At 42.7% G+C, this 14,561-nt stretch overlaps 2 protein-coding genes across 4 annotated transcripts in view; both read left to right on the plus strand.

Moving 5' to 3' along the window:
- The first annotated feature begins 39 nt into the window (after window positions 1-39).
- On the plus strand, window positions 40-4,034 carry LOC121544981 (histone-binding protein RBBP4). The gene is made up of 10 exons (XM_041855275.2): window positions 40-149; window positions 595-742; window positions 1,303-1,448; window positions 1,592-1,765; window positions 1,864-1,979; window positions 2,080-2,240; window positions 2,377-2,503; window positions 2,605-2,682; window positions 2,814-3,059; window positions 3,274-4,034. The coding sequence occupies exons 1-10, from the start codon at window positions 134-136 to the stop codon at window positions 3,334-3,336; spliced, it is 1,275 nt and encodes a 424-aa protein (XP_041711209.1). The 5' UTR covers window positions 40-133; the 3' UTR covers window positions 3,337-4,034.
- A 6,177-nt stretch (window positions 4,035-10,211) lies between these two features.
- LOC121544983 (uncharacterized protein KIAA1522 homolog) overlaps window positions 10,212-14,561 on the plus strand; it is a 44,378-nt gene continuing 40,028 nt past the window's right edge. For all 3 annotated transcript variants that reach the window (XM_041855281.2, XM_041855279.2, XM_041855282.2), the window contains exon 1: window positions 10,212-10,449. The gene's annotated coding sequence lies outside the window, so the exon portion shown is untranslated. The remainder of the gene's footprint in view (window positions 10,450-14,561) is intronic.

Genomic DNA, 14,561 nt, shown 5'->3' on the forward strand with positions numbered 1-14,561 from the left:
CTTCCGGTTTAGTTGACGCTGATTGGCTATTTAACCTCTACAGAGTTCCCGCCAAGGTAGCCCGGCTGCGTGCTTATTCTTCATGAAACGCTATTTCTGAAAATATAGCTACTTGTGTAATATTATCAACGCCATGGCTGATAAAGAAGGTAATTTCATTCAAAAGTGAATAAGCTAGCTACCAAGGTAGGCCAGGAAGGACGGGGGCTCCCGGCGTATCAATCGTGAAGATAATTAATTAATAATTTTATACAAAGAAAATTAGCCTGCTACCTAGCTAGCTAGCAAACAAGCAAGCAAAATGTATTCAAAAGGCAAGCTTTGTTTAATGTCTGAGACACAACCTGTTTGGGGGAGTGTAAAGAGTTAGCGAACGTTTGCTCAATTTGTTAGTACGTTTGCTAACAACATCGGGGAAACCCTACTCAACGGGCGTAACTATTAGTTAGCTAGCTAGCTAGCTAGCTAACTAGCTAACACTTTCTCAATGTTAAAGTGCCCTTCTCAATCACACCTATATTTCATTTGAATGGGTTGCTGCTAATATGAGTTACATTTAAATCTGTCTCGCTTGACTTTCATTCTGTTTTACAGCAGCGTTTGATGATGCTGTGGAGGAGAGGGTGATAAATGAGGAGTACAAGATATGGAAGAAGAACACGCCCTTCCTCTATGACCTGGTGATGACCCACGCCCTGGAGTGGCCCAGCCTCACAGCACAGTGGCTACCTGATGTCACCAGGTAGGGTTCATTTGGTGCTTTCAAGACAACTGGGAACTTGGAAAATAAACGAGGTCAAATCATGACGTAAAAATGTATGCACACGACTGTAAGTCGCTTTGGATAAAAGCGTCTGCTAAATGGCTTATTATTATTATTATTATGACCGTGATCTTCAGGGTGGAAAGTCAGAGCTCTAGAAAGATACCAGAGTTTCTGATTTGGATGACCTTTGAAAACTATTTTTCCCAGTCTGAGCTCATTTCTCCCCCCCAAGTTCCCAGTTGTCTAAGTTCCCAGTTGTCTTGAATGCAGCAACTATCTGCATCTCAATACAGGAATACATAGCTAGCTATAGTTCCCATGAATACCAGATACTTGTGCTGATACAGAAGACTGCCTTTGCAAGATTACTGAGAGTGGGAAGGTGTCTTTAGGAAGATCATTTTTGGTCTCCATATGTGTTGCAAAGATATCCTTGTGTGGACCACATTGAGTTTCTAATGCCCCCTATTACATAAGAAAACTGTTTTAAATGTATCTATTTATGTTTTGTAACACCTTTTTTTCTATAATTTTAGACCTGAGGGAAAGGATTTCAGTGTACACAGGCTGGTTCTTGGCACACACACCTCAGATGAACAGAATCACCTGGTCATTGCCAGCGTGCAACTGCCCAATGACGACGCACAGTTTGATGCTTCTCACTATGATAGTGAGAAAGGTGGTGAGAGAATGTTTTTGTTACAATTACAACCTTTCTGCATACATGTTTTCAGGCTTTGGTTCATTCAAAATATTGTACCGGTGGTGATATACATTGGTCCTTTTCTCTGTAGCTCACTGATCTCTGACTCTCTCTCCCTTCAGAGTTTGGAGGCTTTGGCTCAGTCAGCGGTAAGATAGAGATTGAAATCAAGATCAACCACGAGGGAGAGGTGAACAGAGCCCGCCACATGCCCCAGAACCCCTGCATCATCGCCACCAAAACCCCAACCAGTGACGTGCTTGTCTTTGACTACACCAAACATCCCTCCAAACCAGGTGGGTCTGCTTACTGCACATTTAAACAGTATAGCCAGGAATTTCCAAGTCCTGCTTTAAAAATGTTTTGTAATAACGTGCTTACTTGTGTACTACAGATCCATCTGGAGAGTGCACCCCAGATCTGCGTTTGAGGGGACACCAGAAGGAGGGCTACGGTCTCTCCTGGAACCCCAACCTGAGTGGCTGCCTTCTCAGTGCTTCTGATGACCATGTGAGTGACTTGTCACTTGACCCAGAGCAAGTGCTTGAACACTCTTCCTCCCTCCTCTCCTCCCTTGTCTTTCCTTTCTCACCTTGTTTCCTGTCTGCAGACTATCTGTATGTGGGACATCAGTGCCGTTCCTAAGGAGGGGAAGGTTGTGGACGCTAAGACCATCTTCACTGGACACACAGCTGTTGTGGAGGACGTTTCCTGGCATCTACTGCATGAGTCGCTCTTTGGATCTGTAGCTGATGACCAGAAACTCATGATGTAAGGCTCCATGAGATGAACAACTCCCCTACAAAAACAAACTAACTTTGAATGACACGAATGAGCTTCAGCAGCAGCATTGTTTGGTCTTGCTCATTGAACAATAACATTGTTGATTACTGTGTTTACTGTGCAGTTGGGACACGCGATCAAACAATACGTCAAAACCTAGCCATGCTGTGGACGCCCACACTGCAGAGGTCAACTGTCTGTCCTTCAACCCTTACAGCGAGTTCATCCTGGCCTCGGGCTCAGCAGATAAGGTGGGCTGGATCTCTTACTGCTTCCAAGATTATCTTTCATAATGTAGTTAGTGAAGCAGTAGTGTGGATTTAACTGGTTGTAACTGTTTTCCCATTTTAAGACTGTTGCTCTTTGGGACCTGAGGAACCTGAAACTGAAGCTGCATTCGTTTGAGTCTCACAAAGATGAGATCTTCCAGGTATGTTAAGTCATGAAGCTGACAATTATTCCCTATGACGTTTGTTTTGCACAAGCTGTGTGTTTTGGACCAGATGGTGCATCTATGACTAAGTTGCATCAAACCTATCTCTGCTCCTTTCCTCCCTTAAGGTCCAGTGGTCTCCTCATAATGAAACCATCCTGGCCTCCAGTGGCACAGACAGACGACTCAACGTGTGGGACCTCAGTAAAATCGGAGAGGAGCAGTCACCAGAGGATGCTGAGGATGGTCCACCTGAACTGCTGTTCATTCACGGTGGTCACACGGCTAAAATCTCAGACTTCTCGTGGAACCCCAATGAGCCCTGGGTCATCTGCTCTGTGTCTGAGGACAACATCATGGAAGTTTGGCAGATGGTAAGACCCCAGGACAGACAGTGCTCTGTCAAACAGTGGGAGGCTATAGAGAATAGTTACATTTATTAATTTCATGAGGCATAAGTAACAGGTTTGAAAGGATGCAGAAGCACTAACATAGTACTACTAGTATTATCATCTTACTATAATATGTAGAATCCCCTTTTTTAAAATATATTAGTAGGAGTACTAAGAATGTCTTTCCATCTTCCAGGCTGAGAACATCTACAATGACGAGGACCCAGAGGGAGCAGCAGACACTGAGGTCCAGGCATGAGTGAAACCTGTCAATCACACAACACCCCTCCATTGATCACATCCTCAAAACAGATTTTTTTTTAACAGGACACAACATTTAAATGTCTTTAAAAAGATACAGAGGGCATACGAGTGGGTTGTTTGGCATTTTTGTAGGGTGAAACAAATACATGTAGGGGGAAAACATCTTAAATGATGCTCATTGTGTTTGTTCTTAGTAACCTATTTATACAGTTTCATTTCATAAGAAATTACATAGATTTTCATTTCATTCCCTTAACAGCTGTATTGTAGATTTCCCCAATCACCTTTGTATGTCTAGCATCCCTGTGTCTGTATTGCTTTGTCTTTGTATGCCACATCTGCATTGGATTCCTTTTTGCTTTGTGTGTTCATAATAAAAATTGTATTTACATTAGACCCTTCATGCACAGTGTAGTTTACAGTTAAGACAGGCTGATCTCACAGCCAAGGCGAACTATCATAATATTGGCATTGTTGATGCATTAAGAGCAGATTACATTATTGGCTAAATGTACCATCAAGGACACTTGCAAACACAATACATGTTTGGTCTGGAGGGGTTGTGGATATTCCAGGTGTTTTGTCAACTGTCCTGTACTTCCATGGGAAAGTTATGATTACCCTTCAGCAATTGTCTTGCTTACTTCAATACAGCCCCTGTAAGAAAATAATAAAATCACCTTGAGACTCCCAGGAATGTTAATTGTGCATGTCATCCTATCTATACAGACAATTGTAAGTGGTACAGTCTTAAAATATAAATTTGATGTATTCAATGAAAACCTTCATTCCTAAGGGTCAAAATGGATGGTCTCTGCTAGTTCTCTACTTCTCATGGCCAGTAGCATACCACACCCTACCTGTGAAAGTCCAACTCTCAAAAGTCCTTTAAATTTTTCCAATTGTCTGTTTGCCTTTTTCTGAAAATGAAGCTTCAGCTTCCTCATGGTCTCGTCAACGGAGTCCACAGTCTCCTGATGAGAAGAAATTAGAACCGTTACATCACACCTTTACTGGCTCAAGGTATCCTTCCCAGCCTGCCTCCTCCAGAGCAGGGCTAGCAGTCGCGGCTCAAACCAGCCTTCTAGATTCCTCATGCTGCCACTGAGGCACAGTGACATCGCTCACGGCCCGGTCCTTCAGGGTGTTCAGCTGGTTGTGCTGGGTCTCCAATTGTTGGCCCAGGGTAGGGGAGGGAATGGTCGGCAGGGATGTAGAGCAGGGGTTGTGGGTTCGATTCCCACGGGGGGTATGAAAAATAAAAAAAAGAATGTATGCACTCACTAACTGTAAGTCGCTCTGGATAAGAGCGTCTGCTAAATGACTAAAATGTAAATGTCTCCAGAAGCTGGGCTAACCTCCTCGGTGAGACTCTGGACATGGGCCTGGAGCTCCTCCTAGGGGCAGAAAAATGAATAAAAGCTAGTTTACACTCATACTAACACAATGTGTGATTAACTCTCTGATGACAGGCAGCCATTAACACAACGATAACAAATCTGTGGTAACGTCCATCAACATAACACGTCAACACAATGAAAAGTCGCATCAAAGGGATGACCAAGAACATAAAAAATAAAAAAATCACAGGAAAATGTTGAGAAAAAGTAATCACCCATCATACTGTTACCGCTCACTCAGGGTACATTAACTACTTTCTCACAAAAGCTTACATGCAATGTTGTGGGGGTTCCACTCCACTTTACCTGTGTGACTGTGGACTGGGCCATCTCATACTGTCGTGCAGCCAGCTGGCTCTGGATACAGTCTCTGGCTATGACAAACCGCTTACTCTTCACCTGTCCCACCTCTATCTGCAGATTAATATACTCCAACTGGATGCTGGTAAGACTCTACGTGCCTCTAACAACTGTCCCTTCAGAGCCTCCTTAGCCTGCAGATCCAGGTGCAACAGCTCCCATACCAATTCGTCCCTCCGACTTTCCAGACGGCCCACGTCTATGCACTCCTCAAAGAGCAGCCTCACACTGTCCATGCTATCCTTCACCTGGACAAAGGTATGTTCCACCTCAGTGATGCGTCCTTGAGCCATATATCCGGTTCAAGAGTGGGTTAGTGCTGCCATTAGGCTGCTCTCCACAGAATGTGCCTCCTCCATATACTCCTCTTCAGAGTGCAAGTCCTCTCTCGACTCAACTTCCCTCCCTCTCTGTAGATCCGTCATTGGTGTCTCCATCACCTGTCAAAAGAAGTGGAAGTAGACAAGGATAGGAAGAAGAGGAAAGGGTAAGAGAGAGTTTGTGTTGCACTCACAGATCATCCAGACTGATAAGTCATGGGATCCACAGTGAAATAGCAAGACTTAAGATTCATGGGGACCAGAGCTCTTTCAAAGCCAAGCTTAATCTATGAAATTGCACAAGAATAGACTGAGAAAAGCACGAGGATCCAGTCAACATTACAGATATGTTTTTGTGATTCCACCATCATATGAGCTTCTATCTAGACATATACTGTATATTCCTCTCTTATCACTTCTATAGTATGCGTCTGTGCTCCTGATTGCGAAGTCTGTCTATTCTTACCTCTATCTGATCTTGATATGATATGATATGGCATAAACAGTGACATTCTCAGACATTGTAATATACATGAAGTGTACAGGCTGCTGCATGTCATAATTTTACCCATATGTATTTCCAAATTGTACATGAAATCATCTTTAATTCGCTTAGCATATTTGTCAGTTTTATATTGATATTTATATATTTGCACCAAAAAAGACAAACAGTGCAGACAAAAACAAAGTAAAAAGGTATGCAGGTGAGGTTTGAAACCCAAGAGGGCTTATATGAAAACCACACCCAAAAAAGTAACAATATACAGTCGTGGTCAAAAGTTTTGAGAATGACACAAGTATTGGTCTTCACAAAGTTCGCTGCTTCAGTGTTATGAGATATTTTTGTCAGATGTTACTATGGTATACTGAAGTATAATTACAAGCATTACATAAGTGTCAAAGGCTTTTATTGACAATTACATTAAGTATTTGCAAAGAGTCAATATTTGCAGTGTTGACCCTTCTTTTTCAAGACCTCTGCAATCCACCCTGGCATGCTGTCAATTAACTTCTGGGCCACATCCTGACTGATGGCAGGCCATTCTTGCATAATCAATGCTTGGAGTTTGTCAGAATTTGTGGGTTTTTGTTTGTCCACCCGCCTCTTGAGGATCGACCACAAGTTCTCAATGGGATTAAGGTCTGGGGAGTTTCCTGGCCATGGACCCAAAATGTTGATGTTTTGTTCCCCGAGCCAATTAGTTATCACTTTTGCCTTATGGCAAGGTGCTCCATCATGCTGGAAAAGGCATTGGTCGTCACCAAACTGTTCTTGGATGGTTGGGAGGATGTGTTGGTACCATTCTTTATTCATGGCTGTGTTCTTAGGCAAAATTGTGAGTGAGCCCACTCCCTTGGCTGAGAAGCAACCCCACACATGAATGGTCTCAGGATGCTTTACTGTTGGCATGACACAGGACTGATGGTAGCGCTCACCTTGTCTTCTCCGGACAAGGTGTTTTCCGGATGCCCCAAACAATCGGAAAGGGGGTTCATCATAGAAAATGACTTTACCCCAGTCCTCAGCAGTCCAATCCCTGTACCTTTTGCAGAATATCAGTCTGTCCCTGATGTTTTTCCTGGAGAGAAGTGGCTTCTTTGCTGCCCTTCTTGACACCAGGCCATCCTCCAAAAGTATTTGCCTCACTGTGCATGCAGACGCACTCACACCTGCCTGCTGCCATTCCTGAGCAAGCTCTGCACTGGTGGTGCCCCGATCCTGCAACTGAATCAACTTTAGGAGACGGTCCTGGCGCATGCTGGACTTTCTTGGGCGCCCTGACGCCTTCTTCACAACAATTGAACCTCTCTCCTTTAAGTTCTTGATGATCCAGGTTGATTTAGGTGCAATCTTACTAGCAGCAATGTCCTTGCCTGTGAAGCCCTTTTTGTGCAAAGCAATGATGACGGCACGTGTTTCCTTGCAGGTAACCATGGTTAACAGAAGAAGAACAATGATTTCAAGCACCACCCTCCTTTTAAAGCTTCCAGTCTGTTATTCTAACTCAATCAGCATGACAGAGTGATCTCCAGCCTTGTCCTCGTCAACACTCTCACCTGTGTTAATGAGAGAATCACTGACATGATGGCAGCTGGTCCTTTTGTGGCAGGGCTGAAACGCAGTGGAAATGTTTTTTGGGGATTAAGTTCATTTTCATGGCAAAGAGGGACATTGCAATTAATTGCAATTCATCTGATCACTCTTCATGACATTCTGGAGTATATGCAAATTGCCATCATCAAAACTGAGGCAGCAGACTTTGTGAAAATTAGTATTTGTGTCATTCTCAAAACTTTTGACCACGACCTCTGAGCGTACAAAACGTTAGGAACACCTGCTCTTTCCATGACACAGACTGACCAGGTGAATCCAGGTGAAAGATATTATCCCTTATTGATGTCACTTGTTAAGTCCACTTCAATCAGTATAGAATAGGGGGAGAATACAGGTTAAAGACGGATTTTTAAGCCTTGAGATAATTGAGATATGGATTGTGTATGTGTGCTATTCAGAGGGTGAATGGGCGAGACAAAATATTTAAGTGCCTTTGAACAGGGTATGGTAGTAGGTGCCAGGAGCAACCGGTTTGAGTGTGTCAAGAACTGCAACGCTGCTAGGTTTTTCATGCTCAGCAGTTTCCAGTGTGTATCAAGAATGGTCCACCCAAAGGACATCCAGCCAACTTGACCCACCCTTTGCCTTGATGACAGCTTTGCACACTCTTGACATTCTCTCAACCAGCTTCATAAGATAGTCACCTGGAATGCATTTCAGAGTTACCTCTGCTGCAGAGGATAAGTTCATTAGAGTTACCAGCCTCAGAAATTGCAGCCCAAATAAATGCTTCACAGAGTTCAAGTCACAGACACATCTCAACATCAACTGTTCAGAGGAGACTATGTGAATCAGGCCTTCAGGGTCGAATTGCTGCAAAGAAACCACTACTAAAGGACATCAATAAGAAGAAGAGACTTGCTTGGGCCAAGAAACACGATGGACATTAGACCGGTGGAAATGTGTCCTTTGGTCTGGAGTCCTAATTTGAGATTTTTGGTTCCAACTGCCATGGCTTTGTGAGACGCGGTGTGGGTGAACGGATGGTCTCCGCATGTGTTTTTCCCACCGTTAAGCATGGAGGAGGAGGTGTTATGGTGTGGGGGTGCTTTGCTGGTGACACTGTCTGTGATTTATTTAGAATTCAAGGAACACTTAACCAGCATGGCTACCACAGCATGATACACCATCCCATCTGGTTTGGTCTTAGTGGTTTGGTTTGGTCTTAGTGGGACTATCATTTGTTTTTTAACAGGACAATGACCCAACACACCTTCAGGCTGTGTAAGGGCTATTTGACCAAGAAGGAGAGTGATGGAGTGCTGTATCAGATGACCTGGCCTCCACAATCCCCTGACCTCAACCCAATTGAGATGGTTTGGGATGAGTCGGACCACAGAGTGAAGGAAAAGCAGCCAACAATTGCACAGCATATGTGGGAACTCCTTCAAGACTGTTGGAAAAGCTGATTGAGAGAATGCCAAGATTGTGCAAAGCTGTCATCAAGGCAAAGGGTGGCTATTTGAAGAATATATTTTGATTTGTTTAACACTTTTTTGGTTACTACATGATTCCAAATGTGTTATTTCATAGTTTTGATGTCTTCACTATTATTCTACAATGTAGAAAATATAAAAAATAAAGAAAATGAGTTGGTGTGTCCAAACTTTTGACTGGTACTGTATATAGAACAAAAATATGTAAAGTGTTGGTCCCATTTTTCCTGAGCTGAAAAAAATGATTCCAGAAATGTTATATACAAGGGCATTGAGACATTGCCCAGGCAAAACACAGACCAACAAACTCACCCATCTGAAACAATTCACATTGTCACTAACTTTCAAGACAACGATCCACAGAAATGTTTATCCCAGCAGGTAAATAGCCAGACTGTTTCCTCTTAGACCACATTCTGTGTGGCTCTGTCTGTCTCCAGAAAAACAGAGATTCTGTTTGTGTTTCTAAATGCTGCGAGGGAGGGGAGAAATACTATCCTTCCCCCAAGGTAGACTTTCTCACCCCCCACATGGTAAACTGAGGTCACTCACTGTGTCAGAGAGAGAGTGAGTGAGAGAGGCCTAGACATTATTGATGCCATTGCTGACACATGTCTAGGCCAGCCTGTGCAGAGCTATGTTACAGTATATTTAGGCTTTTTATGGTCTGTCGTTTATGATTAACCTAGATAGTCTTGATCTCATGGCCTCCAGGTAGATCAGTATAAATAATCATGCACCAATGGGACAAAATGCTGTCCCAGTTGTATGATCATTACCACACATTAGATTTGAAGAGTAGCCTATTTGTGCTGATATATCTGGTCATTGTATATGCTGTTTCGGTGATAATGAGATTACATATCTTAATGTATGGCACCTAGGACAAATAATGCAATCTTCTGATGAAAATAAATCTAACTGTAATCACTCTGATAGCTGTCAAAATAAGAAGTTACACTATATTCATTTGTGTCAGAAGTACTTGTTATCATGTCAATCTAAAAGTCGTATCTACACACCAACAAGTGATAATGCAATCTTTAATAACCTTTTGTCGGTGGGCAATAATAGAGAAGAAGAGAAGAGAACAATAATACGTTCTATGAGGGATATTTTCCCCGCCACCAGGAGGCCGTCCCAGCGCGCGGACCTCACCATCATCGATAATTCCTTTCATGTCCTCACCTGTGCGCGCACTGCAGCCATAAGTAGGACAGCACAGACGCAAGTATTTTGTCATGTGGTGGAAACCATTGGAGCGTCCGTGCGCAAAACCGATCGATCCAGTTTGTACAAAACAATTACTGTAGCGTTTCAGTAAAATATCACTGCGGACCTGGTTTACCTGGATTTTCAGTTCAGACTCTGAAAATAAACTTTGGAGAGGAACGCAGTGGAAACGCTTCAAATGGAAAGCAGATAAGGCATAATTTTACCCATCAAATCGGGACCTAAAACTATTTTTTCCAAAAGGTAAAACTCATTCCTTTTGAATTCTTGTCGTAATGTACATACATTTTCTTTATATTTCTCAGACTTTATGGTCAAAGTGTGTAGTACTGCTGAATTTCACGTGTGTGATAATGAGGAAAGGAATGTAACTTCGGTGTTTTATCTCAGTCTTGAGATTTAGCATAATGATCCAACTTGTAACTTAATAACTTTCATCACATAATAACTTTCTTATTAAATAATGAGCAAAAGAAGATCTCAAGTATCAAGCTTTTAGAATTATGTGAGTTAGGCTTTTTGAAATCTGCTAGTATATGATGGGGTGATTGGTGGTACAGTACAGCTAGAGCGCAGACTAGCCTGAAGACCAGACGTTGAATCCATTGAATTCTACGTCAGGCATAATTGAGCGTTTGCATCAGGAAAGTTTCCTCTCATGACCTCTACAAGCCAGAATATTGAATACAATTACATTTTAATTTACTTTACCGGTTGTCTGTGTGGTTGGTCCCTTTGCTGGTAGCAATGTGAGACAATATATCCACAGGAAAGTATAATTACATCAACTTTTCAAAGCACTGGTAGTGCATTCAGATTTCTATCACTTGAAGCACAAGATAAAAATACATGCACCAGAAGCATGCATACTTGTCGAGCTCATGCACGTGTTTACATGGTTCTGTGCATGCTCCAGGGGATAGAAATCTGTACACACTGCCAGTGTTTTGAAAAGTTTATAACTATACTTTGCTGTGGATGTATTGTCTCACATGCATACCTGCAAAATGGCCAACCGCACAAACAACCAGTAAAGTAAGTTAAAATGTCATTCTATTCAACATTCTGTCTTGTAGAGGTTGTGAGAGGAAACTTTTCTGATCCAAACGCTCATTTATGCCTGACATTGAATCCAATGCAATTCAACGCCAGATCTTCAGGATAAGCGCAGAAGAGTCCTTCGAGTCGCTATGCGTCAATTCTTCAAAAATGTAAATTCTTAAACCCTTACCGTGTACCTATGTTAGTCTTCTGTTGTTGCATGCCTTTCTTTGTTTGCTGAAATCTATCATTTTATATAAAACGTTACTCAAATACAACCACTGACTGTTTCCTTGTTGAGATTCAATTGGCGCATTCACACTGAGTTGCCATCTTAGAGCAACAGCAATGAGGAAACAGTCAGTGGTTGTATTTGAGTAACGTTTTATATAAAATGATAGATTTCAGCAAACAATCATTTTATATAAAACGTTACTCAAATACAACCACTGACTGTTTCCTCATTGCTGTTGCTCTAAGATGGCAACTCAGTGTGAATGCGCCAATTGAATCTCAACAAGGAAACAGTCGGTGGTTGTATTTGATTAACATTTTATTAAAAAGTATAGATTTCAGCAAAGAAAGGCATGCAACAACAGAGGACAAACATAAGTACACAGTAAGGGTTTAGGAAGGAGTCGGAGGCTCATAAAATAAAATAAAAACTATAGCCTGCTCTCAACTCGGTGGAGGAGTTGAGGTACTTGGCTAAGGTACAGCCAACCATTGGCATGCAGGGAGCAGGTTCAGGTGTGGTGGAGATTTGTGTAGCTTGGCCTTTGGTGATCCAGGAACTGTTAAACAAACGGGTAGAAAAACATATAATCCTAAACTTGTTATACTAAGGAGCTCTTTGCAATTAAAGATTAAATCAGAGTTTTTCTATTAATTATTTGAGCAGGACTCATGGACGCTGACAATCTTATGGCACTGGTGATGTTGGTTGATACTATCTCTCCCAGTAAATGGCCACATGGCAGTCTAATTTATTTCCTTTATATTGAGTGAAGATAATCTGACAGTCTCAGTTCCCCGGTGTCTCCCTCAGTTTGTAGACATACTGTACATTGCCTGTCCATGGACCTTTAGCTGGAATTTTAAAGCGTAACATTGTTTGACTGCAGATCCATTGGGAAATGTATTGATGTCTTACCATGAATAAAGAGTCCTTTTGGAGACAAATTGGCCAGATTTATTAGTCATGCTAGATGTCGTCACATAATGATATGTCAGTTGCTTGTTCTTTCTCATTTAACATTATTATTGTCAACTAGAACCTAATAATTAGCAGTAATTACCGGTGTAGTCTGCTAATGAACATTGGCTTATAGTCTTTTTTGACAACATTTTCCTGACCATTTCCCACAACCCCCATCTAACCTGTGCCCCTAATGACTTCACCATGACCTCTATTGAACAGTCTGAACTGTAGTGGAGAAAATATACTTGTGTTTAGGAAGGGTGTCCTGTACTGGTGTTTCTTCCTTCTCACCTGGCCGCCTGTCAGGCCAGGGCTTGTATCCATGGAGATAACAGGTGCCTTATGTAACCACAAAGCCAGGAGGGGATGCCTCTGCACAGCTAGGGCCCTGACTTTTCCCCCATCTTGGGACGACCAGGGCCCTAGCAAGGGAGGGATGAGGGCACGACAGACTGAGAGGGTGTTAAGAGGAAGGATAGCTCCGTCTAGACAGTAGTCAGTGTTGGGAGAACTCGGCAGAATGAACATGGTGACCGTTGCAGCAGTGGACAGAGGAGGGCTGGTCAGTACAGAACTTAGTTTGCAGCAGTGGACAGAGAACATCCCATATTATGATGGGCTGTAGACTTTCTAACCACAGTCTGGAATGGGCGACAGTCCCGTGAGTGTGGTGTAATCAGCAGTGACTCAGGTCTGCAGTGTAGTGAGGAGCCTTCTGTGTGTAGACTGAGTGGTAGACAATAGGTTTAATCAGTGGGATTGGCTGAGTTACTCATCTGTCATCATTGAACCTTTGATCAACATTAATGGGAAATCAAATCAGTTAAAACTTTGGCCCGCAATGTGTGTGTGAGGTGAGTGTGTGTCTCATGTTCTCAGACAGACTTTCCTTGACGGTGCAGAAGGATAGGCTGGGGGACTGTGTTTCAGTAGTAGGAGCCAAAAGGGACAGACTTTCTTTTAGTAGCCTATTTAAGTCCTCTGAAATGTCAGGAACGTTTACAAAGAGAACATTTGCATCTTTCCACTGCTGGATTAGTCTGTTCTCCTGTATTTCTGCATGTCCCATCTAGTCTCCACTATAAGGTTTCCTAGTTCTCTCAGCATGCCCAGTGCTCAGTATATGGCAGTCTGAGTGACTGACTGAGTGAGTGTGTGTTATTGTGGTCGGGGCACAGAGGGCTCGTTTTAACTGGCGAGAACAGAGGCTTCAGAGATGCCAGTGGCAGGAGAGGATGTATTTTAAGCCACAGCTGGGTTTATCCCAGTAGCCACTGTCACTACTGTCAAAATACTTCTTCTCCCCTGGTTTTGTTCCATAGATACAGAGGTCCAGGCTTAGGCCCACAGCAACACTGAGGAGGTCTAGAAACAGGCAGATTCAAGGGCCCAGTCGTGAGAATGGAGAACAAGAGGGAGAGAGGCTGAAGGAGATTTGGAAAGGGGAGTTCTTCAGCAATTATCAATCTCTCAGGAATGCAGCCTCTACTCTTAGACAAGCTGCTGCATGGCTACAACAGCACTCAGACTTGAACAGATCTGTCCTCAACTCCACATGTTCCCCCTTACTCCCTTACAGCAACAATAACCCTGACTGAGAGTAGCAGAGGGGTGGGATTAAAAACCTCATGATCGGTAATAGTTATTACTGAAAACACTATATATATACTGAACACATATAAACGCAACATGCAAAGTGTTGGTTTCATGAGCTGAAATACCACCTGTAGCTCAGTTGGTAGAGCATGGCGCTTGCAACGCCAGGGTTGTGGTGTTCGTTTCCCACGGGGGGCCAGTATGAAAATGTATGCACTCACTAACTGTAAGTCGCTCTGGATAAGAGCGTCTGCTAAATGACTAAAATGTAAATAAAAGATCCCTGAAATTTACCATACGCACAGAAAAGCTTTTCTCTCAAATTGTGTGCACAAATGTGTTTACATCCCTGTTAATGAGCATTTCTCCTTTGCCAAAAATAATCCATCCACTTGACAGGTGTGGCATATCAAGAAGCTGATTAAACAGCATGATCATTACACAGGTGCAACTTGTGCTGGGGAAAATAAAAGGCCACTCTAAAATGTCACAGATATCTCAAGTTTTGAGGGAGCGT

This window comes from Coregonus clupeaformis, chromosome 29, assembly GCF_020615455.1.
Source record: "Coregonus clupeaformis isolate EN_2021a chromosome 29, ASM2061545v1, whole genome shotgun sequence".
In the NCBI taxonomy this organism is placed as follows: Eukaryota; Metazoa; Chordata; class Actinopteri; order Salmoniformes; family Salmonidae; genus Coregonus; species Coregonus clupeaformis.